The 17,419-nt window shown below is 39.9% G+C and overlaps 1 protein-coding gene across 3 annotated transcripts in view; it reads right to left on the bottom strand.

Annotated features, from left to right (window-relative positions):
- The window catches only part of PC (pyruvate carboxylase), a 629,184-nt gene that overhangs the window by 90,077 nt on the left and 521,688 nt on the right, over positions 1-17,419 (bottom strand). For all 3 annotated transcript variants that reach the window (XM_063437445.1, XM_063437446.1, XM_063437447.1), the window contains one exon: positions 3,607-3,789. In XM_063437445.1, coding sequence (XP_063293515.1) covers positions 3,607-3,789 — 183 coding nt within the window. The remainder of the gene's footprint in view (positions 1-3,606; positions 3,790-17,419) is intronic.

The raw sequence follows: 17,419 nt of genomic DNA, 5'->3' as shown, positions 1-17,419 counted from the left end.
AAAACAAAACAATAACTCGGTACAATTAAGATGGCACTAACAAAGCGTGTCGGGCAATGAGTACAACCAAAATACATTTTATTTCAGTGATTTTAATGATTACAATGGTTTAAGTTGGAGACAACTAGAGAGAAAGATGCCATAAATTGATCCTGTTCAGTTTGATGTGTGAAGCAGTAGAGCAGACAGAAGAGAAGCAGGATTATGAGGAGATAAGAAAGAAGAAGACAAAGTGTTGCGAAAAGAAAAAATACCTGAAAGGATGGGAGGAGTGTGAGTGAAAGATAAGAACAGAAGATAACATTTACTGTTTGAGTGAAATAAAGAAAAGCAAACCATACAAAATATATGTGAGATGGTGTGAAAGGAACGTGGCAGCTGGAAAGAATGTAAAAATCCATGCTAATCAGTAAAGAGAATGTAGGAGGAATAAGCAATAGAACATGAAGACTAAATGATAATTAAAAAAAAACATGCATATTAATAATTCTGAGCACGTAATGTCTGTATATCGAGGAGTGCCTCACAAGGGGTTAAAAAAAATAAACAAGGGAAAAAATGCAAGAACGAAAAGGAATAGGTTCAGACATGAACAAGGAATGCTAAACGGCTAAGTGCATCCACCTGTTCTCATACACATTAAATAATGCAACGGTATGTAGTGAGCGGCCATCATTATGGAACCTGGTTGTTTCATGGAGATAGGAGGAGAAGCTCACTCTTCAAGTAGAGTCATGAATAATTCATCTCTCTCAGAAGAGCTGCAATTATTTCTGAATTAATAATTACACTGCAAACTGAGGCTCTCTACACACCAGAAGGAATCTAACAGACATATAGATACTCTATATCATTATACAACACAGCATGTTTATCACCAGTGTATAAAAATACACTATTACACAGCTCAGTGATTTCATTAGGTACTGGCAAATAGCTTTTGTGTTTCATTATATAAATAGCAGCGTGCTAGTTGCTGTGACTCCACATCATTGTATAGCACAAGCTTGCTCATTATTAGTGGATGGTAGCATGTTTGCTATAAGCATACTGTTATGTAGCATCACTTCACAATGTGCATGAGTGTTTGAAAGCCTGCTTCTGTAGACAGACTATCGCATGCAAAGCGTTACCTGATATAATCTGTCTTTATTCACACTAGAAATTCCTACAGACTAAATGGACCTGACAAATACTTCGTGACTCTTTAGCTGGGACAAAGACAGATCAAACAGCAACATGTGTCATGAAGCAGAGAGCCAACAGTCTAAATGTAGGCCACTTGGTAATTCTGTGAATGGTAAAACCATGTTTTGTATTACTATTATTATTATTAGATATTTATATAGCGCCAGCATATTCCGTGGCACTTTACAATATTATCAAAGGGGGAGATTTAACAATAAATAAGACAATTACAAAAACTTACAGGAACAATAGGTTGAAGAGGGCCCTGCTCAAATGAGCTTACAGTCTATAGGAGGTGGGGCGTAAAACACAACAGGACAGGAGGTAGCAATCAAACAAGGTGGAGTGAAGCAGAGCTTGAGGAGAGAATAGTGTGCTGCCCTTTAGGAAAGAGCAAGGGACAGGTATGTGAGGTAGAGGTCCTCTGGGAGGCCATAAGCTTATCTAATGATTAAAAAGACTAGGGGAGAGCTTGATGGTCGTAGGCAGGCTATTCCAAAGGAAAGGAGCCACCCACGAGAAGTCCTGCAAGCGTCAGTTGGTAAAGGTAAATAAGTATAATCCAGAGCTCCAAAGCAAAACCACTCACAGTATTATGTGAAATACTTTAGTCTTCTCCTCTGTAATGTAGGGGAGGCAGTCTGGCTGCAGACCATAAGTAGCTATCTTCCTAGCTCGGGTAATCAGAGCGCTGCCGCAGATTACCACAGGACACTGCAAGTCCCAGAGCTTGCGAGACAGTTATGCATGGTCAGTACCCAGTGGAGGGGCAGACCAGATTCAGATCAGCATGCCCCTCTCCCAACTAGGCAACAGGAAAGGAGGAATGAATATTTGTTTTTAAATCATTAATTTAATAGATCCCCTATACAATCACTACACTCCTATACACACACTATACATGGATGGCAGGGGGAGGGCGCTGTGAAGATTTTTCACACAGGGCGCCTAAAGTCGGCCCTGTATGTTGTACATATTGTTTACTTTTTTATTAACCAAAATGGACTGATACTTAAAGCAGCACTTGCGTTTCTCCTATTGTTTCCTCTTCTCTTCCCCTCTCAGAATCTGTTCTTTTCTTCATTTTGTATCTCATTTTCTTTAAAACATAATATAAAGTAGGGACTACTTTGTCTTATGTATTTTTCTTATGCTTGACTTTGACACAAGGAGGAGCTTGAGTCAGCTTCATTTCCTGTGTCAAGAAGAACAGTGTGTACTTTCTCTGACACAGGAAATGGAACTGACTGAAGCTCCTCCTTGAGTCACAGAAAGGCAGGCATAGAAAAAATACATAAGCCAAATTAGTCCCTACTTTATGTTTTGAAGAAAGCTAGATCAGAAATAAAGAAAAGAAGAACAGATTCTGTGAAAGGCAGAGAAGAGTAAACAATAGAACAATAGTACCCTGACAATGTCGCTTTAACTTTGGGTAGATTTGCCAGATTCACAGTGCTTTCCTGGAAACATATTACTTGTCTATGAAAAGGGCTATCCTGCTGAACACCGAGTGCATATAATTCAGGGAAATAAATTAACCAACGAGGAAACCAAAATGAACTACCTTGAATAATTTAATTCCTTGCTGCAGAAGTTCCACACACAGTGGGGCTATCGTTTACAACATTGAGGGATGATCTGGGTTCAGGAATACATGGTGGATCTAACAATCCTATCACTAGTTTAATGTTATGTAAAATGTAAACTACACCCAATTGCAAAGTAACCTGGTAAAGAAACGAAACAATTCCTTAAAGGACCACTATAGTGCCAGGAAAGCATACTCGTTTTCCTGGCACTATAGTGCCCTGAGGGTGCCCCCACCCTCAGGGACCCCCTCACGCCGGGCTCTAGGGGATGGAAGGGGTTAAACCTACCTCTTTCTCCAGCGACGGGCAGGAAACTCTCCTCCTCTCCCCCTCCTACTCGGCTGAATGTGCATGCGGGGCAGGAGCCACGCGCGCATTTAGCCTGTCCATAGGAAAGCATTCACTATGGACGCTGGCGTCTTCTCAAAACTGCTATGTTTATAGAAAAAAGGGTTAATCCTAGCTGGACCAGGCACCCAGACCACTTCATTAAGCTGAAGTGGTCTGGGTGCCTATAGTGGTCCTTTAAAGTCTTATGTTATCCAGTAGTCTGTTGGTATCCTTTTGCTAGTCTTAAAACTATTCTATTATCTGATAGCATCAACATATTCTGCAGTGCTATGTTATTATGCAGTGGAAATACACAGCAGCAAATAGTTGTTAGACAAAATCTATTTGACAGACATAATATGTTGAGGGCCCTCCTCAAAACGAGTTGGTAATCTTGGCCTATAAACTACAGTGCATCTTGTTGTTTTTTTTTTTTTTTTCACCAATCTCAACATAAAATTATTAATATGAAAAAACGGAAAACAGAGACTTCACCTACCTTAACACCACGGATTCTAAACTCTGCCAGTGCTCTACTCATCTTGGTAGCGGCTACTTGCTGGTCCTTTCCATGAGCAATAACCTTGACTAGAAGGGAATCATAGTGCGGAGAAATGACAGCTCCCTGGAAAGCTGATGCACTGTCCAGTCTGATACCCATTCCCTCACCGCTTCGGAAAACCTGAGAAGAAATGAGAAGATGTTAGCATGTCATCTTTCATGAACCAATTCAATTCATTACTTTAAACAATAAGCTTTGTACAAATGAGCAATTGTAGGAAAGGGGAAAAAAATATGTATCTGTCCAGATTACAAAACACAACCAAGGTAGAAACAGACTGAGAAATTTTTTCCTTTAATAAAAAAAATGGAAAAGAAATTCAAAAACAGCAAAATATAAAAAGGTAACGGGTTCTTCATATATAAGGGCGGGCTATTTTACTTAATAGAAGTAGTTAAATGGTTACTTCCAAGCATCATAAACACTAGAGTATGATGCCAGGAGTAACCTGGTCTGGGTCCTACCAGGCCAGGCTCAGTAGCACTTTGGTGGTCCAGTGGCGTACTTCTGTTGCCTTTCATTGCCTGACAACTACAGTTCCAGTCTGCTGATGGCACCCTTATGACTCTGTGGGTGGTGGAGTTACACCTCTGGCAGCAGAGTAGTTAATATCTGTATGTGCAGCGTTTCAAAGCCAAACACTGCACATACAGACTCTAGGCACCATGACCACATCAAACTACTGAAGTTGTCATGGTGCTTGGAGTAACCTTTTAATTACAGGAGATATGCTGTACTTACTGCTGTATTTACATACACAAATTAACTTTAAAGGACCACTCTAGGCACCCAGACCACTTCAGCTTAATGAAGTGGTCTGGGTGCCAGGTCCTTCTAGGGTTAACCCATTTTTTCATAAACATAGCAGTTTCAGAGAATGAATGAATGGGTTAAGCCTTCCCCCTATGTCCTCTAGTGGCTGTCTCATTGACAGCCGCTAGAGGCGCTTGCGTGCTTCTCACTGTGATTTTCACAGTGAGAGCACGCCAGCGTCCATAGGAAAGCATTATGAATGCTTTCCTATGTGACCGGCTGAATGCGCGCGCAGCTCTTGCCGCGCGTGCGCATTCATCCGACGGGGAGGAGAAGAGGAGGATCGGAGGAGGAGAGCAGGAGGAGATCTCTCCGCCCAGCGCTGGAAAAAGGTAAGATTTAACCCCTTTCCAGAGCCGGGCGGGAGGGGGTCCCTGAGGGTGGGGGCACCCTCAGGGCACTCTAGTGCCAGGAAAACGAGTATGCTTTCCTGGCACTAGAGTGGTCCTTTAACTGCTGAGCAAACTTTTCTTTTCTCTGTAAAGGACCACTTCATCTTAATGAATTTGATTCAACTGTATCACAAGGCACATCTGTTTAAATGCTTAACATTTTTACTTATTCTCTGCACTCCATGCTATAGCTAGGGAAAATATTTTAAGGTGAGGCGAATGGAAGAAAAAAATTACATTGAAAAAGAAAATTAATTTCTTCCCACGGGGTAACACTGCCTGAGTGGTTTGTCAAAATCTGATGTTTTAACAAGACCCGGTGATTTATGGATCTTGAATCTAGGGCTTTCCAAGCAATACTAAGGTTTTTGTGATAGCAATATTAAACTGTACACACAGGCACGGAGATACGACAAGAGGTAGCTTAATTAAGGGTAAAAACAGATTTATTAAATAAACCAATAAAATATTAATGTGAGACCAGCGTTAGGGTGTATAACGTGACCTTGCAAAATGTATATATAATAGCTTTTACAATTTCTTAAAGGAACAGTTTGGGTGCCATAGCAATTTCATTGAAATTAAGTTATGTTGCCAGGAGGTCCCTGGCGCTGGTTTACCTTTTGGGGTTAAACCTATAACAAATGGTTTAACCCCAAACTCTGTGCTCCAGTGCTATTCCGCTGTGCTCCCTTGTCCTTCCACTTTTTGAAATTTCTTTATAACTGAAGGCTTGGGCAGCATCTGGGCAGGAGTGTAATATGGCACTCTAAGCCAATCCGTAGCTCTCAATTAAAAAAAAAAAAAAAAGGCTAGGGGGGTGGGGAGGCTAGGGGGGTGGGGAGGGGAGGGGTGAGGATAAACTATCAACACCAGGGCCCTCTGACCTTCATTTTGATTAAGTTGTTATGGTGCCTGGTATGTTCCTTAAACATTAAAAGTAAAATCAGCTGCAGGAAGAAACTCTCTAAATTTTTACAAATCTTAGGAGTAGCTCGGGCTCAGCTACTAAATGTAAGCATTGTTAGGAAGGAAAATCTCATGTTGCTCAATTTTACAATCATCTTCTTCTTAAAGACACAAAGGTCTCACCCCAAAACCAATTTCTTGAACAGCTGGAATTTGCAGACATACTTTTTTTAGAAATGTATTGTCTACATATAACTAGATCATTCATCACACTGTTTATTATTAACTGAATTTAATGAATTGGAATGCCCTGAAAATATCAGTTCCTGCTGCATTGTGCATTGTTTATGTGTGTGCTCAGCAAGATCCAGGACATTTTGCATTCTCCTTTCAGAATCTAGACCAGGGGTAGTCAACTTGGTCCCTACCACCCACTAGTGGGTGGTTTGGGATTTCAGGTGGGCGGTGGTTTGTTCTGCAGAAAACGCCCAATGGGCTTCGACCGTGGACCAAGGCCAGCAGGGGAGATCCGTTTGTTTCCCCTGCCGGTCCATGCAGAGCCAGCCTTGCTGTAAGCCCTCTCAGGCTGGTGAGGAGATCAAAGTTTCAGCAGAGGGAGGGAAGAGCCTGGGAGGCTCTGTGTTCCTCCTGTGAGCAGGCTGGTCGGAGAGTTACTGCACGTTACCATGGCAATGCTTCAATACAATGCCGGAGGAGCTGCAGGCTAAAGTGAACATGCCACCACTGGAGCTTGCATCATTATGTCCCCCCTCCCTGGTAAAAGGTAAGAAGAACCCCTTCTCTCACACACACACACACACAGAACCCTACACCCTTCAAACACAAGCACACACAGTACACCCTTCAAACACAAACACACACAGTACACCCTTCAAACACAAACACACACCGTACACCCTTCAAACACAAACACACACCGTACACCCTTCAAACACAAACACACACCGTACACCCTTCAAACACAAACACACACCGTACACCCTTCAAACACAAACACACACCGTACACCCTTCAAACACACATAGCACCTCAGACACTAGAAAATAAAAAAAAGGGAAAAATAAATACATGTAAGTACATCTAAAAAAAAAAAAAACTTTCTAAAAATATATATGTCTTTTTTTAAAATGCACTTGTGCTATAAAATTTGTTACTGTGGCACTGGTTGGCGGTTAAGAAATGTTACCATCAACAAAGATACAAAAGTGGGCGGTAGGTATAGAAAGGTCTAGACTGTAAGCTCATTTGAGCAGAGCCCTCATTTACCTATTGTTCCTGTGTAATTGTCTCATTTATATTATTCTCTCCCCCCCCCCCTTTTCATAATATTGTAAAGCAAAGCAGAATTAGTTGGCGATCTAAAAATACCAATAACAGTAATATACATAAGTCTCCATGCCCATCAGAATAAAAGGCTTCATTAGTTCTTCCCAGCCTTATATTTCACTTTTCAAGAGGACTCACTCCATCTATCTTTCTGACCAGAATAGCAGATATCACTCAGGCTCAATTGATTGTGAAATAGTCTTCTCAAGCAACAAAACTGGACATCTGAAAGCAATGAATATGATGGATATATGTAGAACCATCTCAGTTTGAAGGAATGTAAGTGCAGATAATCCAGGAAACATTTCCTATCTGCCAATGTGCAACACTGATTCTTAACTGTATTGTCTTTCTGGGCTTCAGCACATTATTTGTGGGTAAGGTGGGATGTAACAATATAATGTACTGAAAGAAAATAATGATAACCCCTGAATCACAAGTGCAGTATGGAGTAGTCTGAGGCAAAGATGTTAAACTCCAGCCAAAAGTTCACAAATGCATTTTAATCTTGCAGAATTTCAGGACTTGCAATTTATCTAGTTTTGGCAAACCAATTGCCTAATGGAGCTTGCATGGGACATTTTGCACACCTTTCAGCATATTTCACCATCATAAGATTCCACCTTTCCTATGTTTCACCAACCTGTTTATTTTTCGACTGATGTACCACCAGGCCAAATTAAGTCCATGATGAATTATAAAGGAACAACTATCTGCTTATCTGAGGTACAACATTGTTTAGCTACCTGGAAAGGTAAGTTTTTAGAAATCTTTATTGATGGTAGCAGAGAAGATGCAAATTATCTACTCCACTATATTGAGTAATGCCTACTGAAGTACAGTTGCATGATGTTATGCCACATGAAAAATTTGACAAAAGAAGTATTTCACCGAAATTAGAATACAATACAATGATATATTTAAAAAAGGAAACACAAATACAGGAAATTTACATGCTAAATGCACATGCTGGATGGAAGTACAAGCAAGAGTGACTACAACTATCATAAATACCAGATTTTGAACTTTTTGTAGTTTTAGACATACTTTTATTTTAGCTGCTCAGGGCTGGTGATGGCTGACATCCTTTTGTTACATTCAGCTCATAGTCCTTTTGTTACATTGTAAATAGTGTATGCTAATATCCAAACTCATAGCAGATAGGAAAAAAGCTACAAGGTTTGCTAATCATCCATGTCCGTAAAATGTAAGGTTTACTTTTCATTTCTAAGACAGGATGCAACAAGCATTTCTGAGGGTCTACAGCTTCGTTTCAAATCTGACCAATGTTATTAATGTATAAAGAGATAATCTGCCTACTAAATGTCAGTGAACAAACATGCTCAAGAAGAAAAAGAAAATAAAAAAAAAACTGTACCATTCTATATATGAGTAATCTGAAAATTATCTTGACCTACATTCAGGAGATATTGCAGCAGACAGCTAGCTGCTTCCAGTGCAATAACAGTGTCAAACCAATTAATATGGTGTCTCAACAAATCACAGAGCTAAACTGTTAACCGCAATCCAGGCGCAAATCAAATTGAAAAGCTGAGATTATGAATATGAATTACAATTTTACATTTTAATAAACTAAAGCCCTTAACCCCTACCCTACAAGTAAAAACTTTAGAAGAGACAATTAAAATAATTGAGTTAAGATAATATTACAAGAAATGGACACAATTAATCACTCCTTGGAAAAAAATTATATATATATATATATATATATATATATATATATATATATATATATATATATATATATATATATATATATATATATATATAAATATTATGTAATCTAATTCTGACATTAACAGCTCTCAAACCATAAACTACCCTTAACCCAAACCATTTCTATCAATGTCTTTAAAACTTTCTCAAAGTCCTAGGAATGGCAGATGGATTACTGTAGGATCTGGTAGACGCATATTGCACAGTCTGTTGCTCTACATAATTCATTTTCAGCACTTTCAGAGTGTAATGGTATTATGGAGACAGGCTCAGGCACCAAGTGTAGTAGTAGTGTTATGGAGACAGGCTGAGGCAACAAGTGTAGTGGTTTGGTGTTGTGGAGACAGGCTCAGGCAACAAGTGTAGTGGTGTTCTGGAGACAGGCTCAGGCAACAAGTGTAGTGGTGTTGTGGAGACAGGCTCAGGCAACAAGTGTAGTGGTGTTGTGGAGACAGGCTGATGCACTGAGTGTAGTGGTGTTGTTGAGACAGGCTGAGGCACTGAGTGTAGTGGTGTTGTGGAGACAGGCTGAGGCACTGAGTGTAGTGGTGTTGTGGAGACAGGCTGAGGCACTGAGTGTAGTGGTGTTGTGGAGACAGGCTGAGGCACTGAATGTAGTGGAGACAGGCTGAGGCACTGATTGTAGTGGAGACAGGCTGAGGCACTGATTGTAGTGGAGACAGGCTGAGGCACTGAGTGTAGTGGTGTTGTGGAGACAGGCTCAGGTCCCGGGAGCCAAATGCTCCAGGTACACCCCTGGTGAGGCCTGATAGAAAGCAGTTGTTGTTGGGGGATTCTATCATAAGAGGTGTGGAGCTACTGCTCACAGAGACAGGAGACATATTTGTAATATTGTTAAGCAAGCAGAGCAGGAAGGGGAATTGGATGTACTTGTCCACCTAGGGACACATGACTTGGCTTGCAATGAGGTTTCAGAGGTAAATGAAGTTTTTTTTGCGTTTTTGCCAATGAGGTACGGCAGGTTGCTTCCACACTGTCATTCTCTGAAGTTCTGCCTGTGCATAACACTCAGAATGACAAGCAGTTGCATATTAGGGACTTTAACTTGTGGTTTGGTGAATGGTGTCAGGAGCAAGGATTTGGCTTTATTTCTCATGGTCATGGTCATACTATCCAGTCTTTTAATATATAAAGAAAAAACACAGAAAAAAAAAAAAACCACACAGACCCCCCCCCCCCCCCCATTCCCATGATTTTTAACTTTAATGACAAAAGCGGCCCTATTAAAAGAATTGTGAAAAAAACACTGGCACCTACTGAAACAGGATGAAACACTAAAGAATATCTTACCTGAAAAGCCAAATATTTTTAGAGGAGCCCCAAATTTTAACTACCAATTTTACAAGGGAACTCAAACTAAATAAAAAAAAACACATTTTTTCTTCTCTGACACTAAAGGCTTTTTTAAGTGCTAAAGATGCGTAGTATGTAAAAGTACAGATAGATCAGTACCATCTAAAACCACACATTTTAAATCGAATAGAACAAAAAAACATATCGAATTAAGGATTTTATCAGTTGTAGCACTAAAAACTTTATTTATCTGCTGGAGTGCCCATGTGGCCTCCAATATGTAGGGATGACCACAAGGAGCCTAAAAGTTAGACTAAGCAAACACTGAAGGAATATCGCTAAAGGCTACCCTAACCACTCAGTGTCTAAACATTTTACAATACATAATAAGGACTCAAAATTACTGAAATGCATTGGCATCGTTCCATGGCGAGGAGGAAACATAAAAAATATCCTCGGTAAATCTGAAATGGAATGGGTTTTTAACTTACAGACACTTGCTCCAAATGGTTTAAACGTAGATTTTGACTTACATAATTTTATTTAACTTTTTAACAAATATTTTTATTCTCATACACATTCGTTGCATTCTTCTTATTACTAAAATAGGTGTGATCCCTTTTTAATATTTATTGGACCTTAGCTAATAATATCACTAATATCATTCCATGTGGTGATTTTATACATATAAACTACGGCATTATGTTCAGCAGTAGCCCCTTATTATGTTCACTGTGTATACTGTATAATTTACCCTTGATTACCTATTGTTTTATTTATGCTCTTTACTATATTTCTGCTAGTTCTTGTGTTGTTAAGTTATAAAATTATTGTTCCTAATTCTATCCAGACCCTTACTATAACCACTTCCTCCCATTCACTTTTATTTCACTCTAATTTGTCTCTTTTATCGTATCGTTCGTATATTTCTTTAAATCTATTATGGTTCTTAATTAACACTTAAATTGTATATCAAGTGCAATTAATACTATCAGGATGTTCCCCTTTAAATATATTCATACTATGTACATATAACTATTATAATGTTCCCCTCTAAATATGGCCGCCGTGCCCCACCTCCTCCTGCTAATAACATTTACTTCCCCCTACTAAGATGGCCGCCATACTCTTATTAAACTGTCTCATTTAATCTTATGTTCAAATATTTCCCCCACTCTATCCCTTACCTCCTAGTAATAATGCTTATGTACATGTTTCCCACTCTTATCCTCACTTAAACTCGGCCGAACACTCTGTTATTGCCGAAAACGACAAACTACCCTCCAAACTGCATTCCCCATCAGACCTTGCGGCCTGTAAACACAGCTGCGCAGGTGACCCAAGTCACGTGCTTCGGCTTTAAACAGCCAAAACTAGTTATATAATGCTCGTTTTTAAAATTAAATATGATGGCTATGGTCCCCAAACCTCCTGCTATCCACCCACACCATTATTTATTGCATTTTTAATGTAGCAAATTTCGATGTATGCTGATTGGTGGACAGCCTATGATGCAATTTTGGTGCCACTTTTTAACTACCCTCTCCCCTATATAAACCCTATTTGCCAGGTTGACTTACTAATGCATTTGATAAAGCCTACACGGTGAAATGCATTATGGATATTTCCTTTTAAGACTTTTTATATGGAATAAAGGATTTTTGGTTTTATTACAACCTACTACCTCCTTATTTTAATAATTTACTTAATCAGAGTTTTGTTTCATCGCATTTTATTTATTTTTAACCTGAAGAGCGCTTATCTACTTTACTTTTAAGAACATCCTAGGTGGGGATCATACCACTAACGCTGTCATCACTGAGCAGTGAGTCTGCTCCATACTTGCAAGTAATATTTTGCTATTTTATTTACTTGTATTATAATACTGAGAGCACTATCTGTGGCTATCTCTTTTGCTTTGAGTACCTAGATTACCATCTGCTGTGAAAGACTACGACCATCATATCCCATAAGTGGGGATTATACACTGTATGAGATATCCACTAGAGCTTGTCATAGTTCTTGTTCATGTGAGTGCAATATTTTCATCTCTTAAGTGTTGTCCTTTTAGCCCAGACATATTGCACAGGTCGCTCTTTCTTGTCTTTTTCCACATACGGAGACTGAGAAGACCCAGACCCTTCACATCCCTCAAGTATAAAGAATCAAGATACCAAAGCTGGACTTACCTATTTATCTATTTTACCTAGAGACTATTCTAATTGTGTATATTGTATTTCACTGGGAATATATTTTAGTACCTCTTTCTTTGGCGCAGCCCTTCTCCATTTGTTTTCCTTACTAAATAGTAACAGTTGTTCCCCAACAGTTTCCAAAATATTTTTTTCCACAAGGTATGAGAAACAAAAATAAAAACAAAACCTTATGAAATAAATTAGAGGTTTTACTGTAGATTCTGCTATTTTATTGTTCGATACTTGCCAGCATACATGTGGAAACATACACATTTACTACAGAGACTACTGTATTCCCAGATCATTCTGAACTTTGAAGTTGGACATATTTATGCCAATCAAAAATAAAATACATACATTTTTTACAAATGTTTTTTTTTTTTTTACTTGTTTTCTACCATCACCTGAGTGACTGATCTAGGTCATGGGAATTAAAATTACTGTGCACAAGCTAAAGCCACACGGATACTACATCAAGAGCTACCTATTTCACCAAAAGAACTGTGAGTGATCCTATTCTGTCACTGTCCTTCAAACATTACATCATGCTGCAAACAGTGGTGGAACTACCACAGTCGCAGGGGTCACCCCCCCACTCCAGGGGGGCCCGGCCGCCCTGCGTATCCCTATGACTGCGGTGCCTGCCATCATGTGTTGCGGCCCCAGCCCGCGTGGCATAACCGCCGGGGCCGCATGTTAAGGGCCCATGCTGTTAGGGCCACCCGATGGAAATACATTTCTAGAGGGCCCAGTCAGCACTGTGGCGCTTTAACAGTGCGACCAGGACCCCTGTGATGACATCAGAGCTGGGAGGAAGTGATCACCCTGGTCACTCCTCCCAGCTTTTAGAGAGAGTCGCGCGGGAGGAGGGAGTCAAAGTGGGAACACTGACTCCCATCAGGCTGAGCAACTGGATCCCAGGGAAAGTCACCCTCCTGCACCCAACAGGTAGGAAATAGGACGGACTAAAACATTTTGTATATGAGTGTGTGTTTGTATGTGTGTTTGTTTTTGTTTGTATGTATGTGCAACTGTGTGTACGTGTGTGTGTGTGTGTCTGTTTGAATGTATGTAGGTGTGTGTGTGCGTGTTTGTATGTGTGTGTGTCTATATGTGTGTGTGTGTGTGCGTGCATCTGTTTGTCTCTGTATATATGTGTGTGTGTGTCTATAGGTGTGTCTGCATGTGGGGGAGAATAGACGTATGGGTGGGGTGGCAAGGGGTAGATGTATGGGGGGATCTCCAGAGCAATTTTTGCACTGGGGTTCGTGGTTTCTAGTTACACCTCTGACTGCAAAGTCCACTCCTGTTAATGGCTTGTTCTGATTACTGTGATCAATCATTACTACTACAGTGGCAAAAAAAAGATTAACAAGTAAGATTATTGCTAATACAGATGCGCAGAGAAGAATATTAATTTCCTCAGTAGCTGCATAGTTCTGATCTGTAAACCCAGTCTGTGATATAGGCTGTGAAGGTTAAAAATCTAACCATAGGGCAAGCAGAACTACTTCAAACATTAAGCCATAAAATAAATGAAAGATTTCTACATGCAAACATCACTATGTCTGTCAATTGGGGAAGAGGGGGTTGGGGGTAGTACACGTGGCGTTTTCCTGATGATGATGGTGAGGGTTATGGATAACATGGAACGAGAATTAGCTGACCATTAAACTACACTTAAAATAAAACTCACAGTCGTGAGAAATACTGAACAGGGGTTAAGAAGAATGGGTGCATTAATCCCCTACATAGATTATAATCGCTGGTTCAAATTAACTACAGTTAATGATTAAAATTCCTCTGCATATATGTTAATTGTTTGTTGAACGTAATAAAAAAAATATATATATAAAATTCCTCTGCATAGAGTACTATCACTTAAACCGAAAAAATTCAAATAGTCTTTTGTATAGACGCTTGTAAAACATATTTACCGCTGATACTTAAAACAACATCAGCATAGAGAACAATCGCTTGTCAAATGTATTTACCACTAATATTTCAAAATCTTCTGCATGTAAAACAATCACTTGTTGAACGCAATTATCTCTAATATTATAAATTCCTCTGCTTAGTTAACAATTGCTAGTTGATGAAATTTACAGAAAAATTTACAATCCCTATGCATTGAAATAATCACTCGTTGAACATGTAACGCTAATGGCTATAAAACTCCTCTGCATAGTCAGTACTCAATAAGTGTATGTATTTACCGCTAATAAAGTACTAAATGGCTAATCCATTACTAATAACTATGACAAATTGGGCAGATTGTTAAACACATGATAACAAGGTGTAACAGATCGACCGGCAACCCGACTAGGTACCTCCATTGAAGGATGCTCCTAGCGCTTCCTGAGGACTCCAAGCACTACAGCAGACACCACAACCACCAAACCGGAGAAGCATTTGAATGCTCTCAAGCATATGAATGCTGTGAACAGCTGAACAGGAAAAGCATACAATCAGCTTGCACTCCTGGCAATCAGCATACAATCCAATTCCCCCAATAACGATACGACACTTCGTTTTGAGGTCAAGCAGAACTGACTGTACTGGCACATACAGCCTCTTTTATTCCCAATCCACAAACATAGTACTGCCCACAGTGTTTTACAGAACAACCAATCAATCCGTACAATACACACAGACACTCCCACACAAAATCCTCCCTCTGCATGTGATATGATTACTGAACACAATGGTTAATATAATTATCACAGGCAGAGAAATACAGTTTTTACCAAATATTAATAACTTCCAAAATATACATGCCACAAACATAAAAACATATTCGAACTCAGCACACTTTAACTATAAACATAGTCAAAATTCAGCCAATTCCATCCAGGGGTTAAAAAGTTAAGGGAAAGCATGGCTTTTCTGCCCAAAACCAGTTCCACAGAGTCTTCTATCCTGGAGATAATTGGGAAGTAATCCAATTATCTCCAAGGACCGAGGCAAAACTCCATTAGCCACATGGTAGCAAAATACAATACATTAAAATATATAACTGTGCAGCTATTGCATTCAGTCTTCTCCAATGCCCAGTGGCGGGGCTGATCTCGCCACACAAGGTTTTAAGAAAAATGTATTTAACCAGTGGCTGTGAGATTGCTGGGGTAACACGCATGGTTGTTTTAGACCAAACCAAGTATTTGCTTGAGTTTCTGTCCCTGTCCAAATATTTAAAATGAAATAATGCGTGCACGCTGAAGAAATCACACTGACACCAAAGTTCAGTTAAAATGAAAACTTCTAAGTGTATTATCAGGGGGCGGCGTAGCCTCTTAAAAAGGCAAAAGAATGAAACGTGTGCAAAAACAGAAACTAAACTTTTCAATTGGTTAAGTGTTAGGTATTTTAGTAAAGTAAACATTTAATTGGTTAGGTGTTAAGTGTTTAATCTTGATGGACTTCCTCCAGGGTGTTGATGTCATCGTCATCTTAGGTGTAGCTCCGGATAGAGACGCCATCTTACTACACAAGGGTCTTGGTCAATGGGAGGTGGTGCTCTAGCAGCCATTTTGAGTAATGAATGAGCACAGGTACACATAGTAAATAGACATTTTACTCACATTAATTTTTTTATCCATTACAGTCCCCCCTTAAAATGACTATTTAAATCTACTTCCAGCAGCTACGTCTGTCCCTAGTATCTGTCCCTAATGGCCTAACTCATCTGTCCCAGAGGCCTTGGAACTCTTTTCTTGCTGTGCATAAGACAAGTGGTGGCTTGTCTACCACCCCCCTCGCTACAGACTGTGCACAGAGGGAAGTCAGATGCTGTCCCTACTATCCCTAAAATACTGTCGCCTTGTAATGAGCAGGGACTGCAACGGGGTGTAGGGTTTATCGTAGTCTTCCTCATCTATTTCTTGATGAATGAAAGCTGGTGTAGCTGCTTGATCTGCTGTTTTCTGAAGATAATTTTTAATACAAGGGAGAACACAAAATACAATAAGAGCAAGGATAACCAAAATTATCAGGACAGCTATGCCTATTTGGGCTAAAACTTGTTGCCTGCCACTCATCCATCCGAACCATCTATCCCATGGGTCAGTAAACCCAGAGTTCTTTTTCAATTCTTCTGAGAGACTCACTAATTTCTCTATTGCCAGGGTCACCTTACCATTAGGGCATGTGTTATCTGTGATGAAGGTACAACATGTCATAGTGTCCGGGAGCAATTTACACACTCCTCCTTTCTCTGCTAGAATCATGTCTAGGGCCATCCTATTCTGGAAGGTCATCTGGGATGTGGCTTGTAATTAATTGTTCAGCTATCCGTGGAAGGGCATCTCTTGTATAATTTACAAACCGCTGCTGGTTATAATATATATAATAAATCCAATTCACATTCTTATTGGCAGCGATGATTGGGAAAATGGATTCAAAACCCACTGCAACTTCGTCCCTTGCTTTAAATTCATCTGGCAACCCCCTTGATACCCCAATGGCATCTATATATACACGGGGGTCGAAACTGCCTCTTACAGGGGTGTTCCTTCTCATTCTAATGTGCAGGGGTGACTTATCCAGTGTGTGTTGCGGACCTTCAGATATTATGTATAGGGGCATAATAACCTTCACTAACATTCCCCCCTTTCCCTAATCTTCATATCCCCACATATCCAGTATAAATCACCCAGGGATCAAATCTGGTTATATAGCAAGGTGGCTTGAAGTTTGCTATAGGTGGCACAATACCTGCCTTTTCCTTTGTATATACCGTAGCATGTATAGTTCCCTGGATATATGGTGATACCCTCATCTGGTTTGGGGGTCTTGGTTAGAATCGGATATTCCTTTTTCTATGAATCACACGCTGACTGATTAGTCCCTGTGTTCGTGAAGAGGCTCAGGAAACATTTCTACGGCAGGGGTTAGGGGTACGGTACCTAGATGGGGTCTAGCTCCTCCACATACATAGCAGTTAGTTCTATTATGTTTGTTAGCATTATATCTCATCCATTCCAACCATAGGTTAGTATCAGAGAACCCAGTTTCTGTAGCCATAGTATCTTCAAATGTGAGGTT

This window comes from Pelobates fuscus, chromosome 12 (genome assembly GCF_036172605.1).
Source record: "Pelobates fuscus isolate aPelFus1 chromosome 12, aPelFus1.pri, whole genome shotgun sequence".
Taxonomy (NCBI): domain Eukaryota; kingdom Metazoa; phylum Chordata; class Amphibia; order Anura; family Pelobatidae; genus Pelobates; species Pelobates fuscus.
This window is presented reverse-complemented; position numbering and strand designations above follow the sequence as displayed.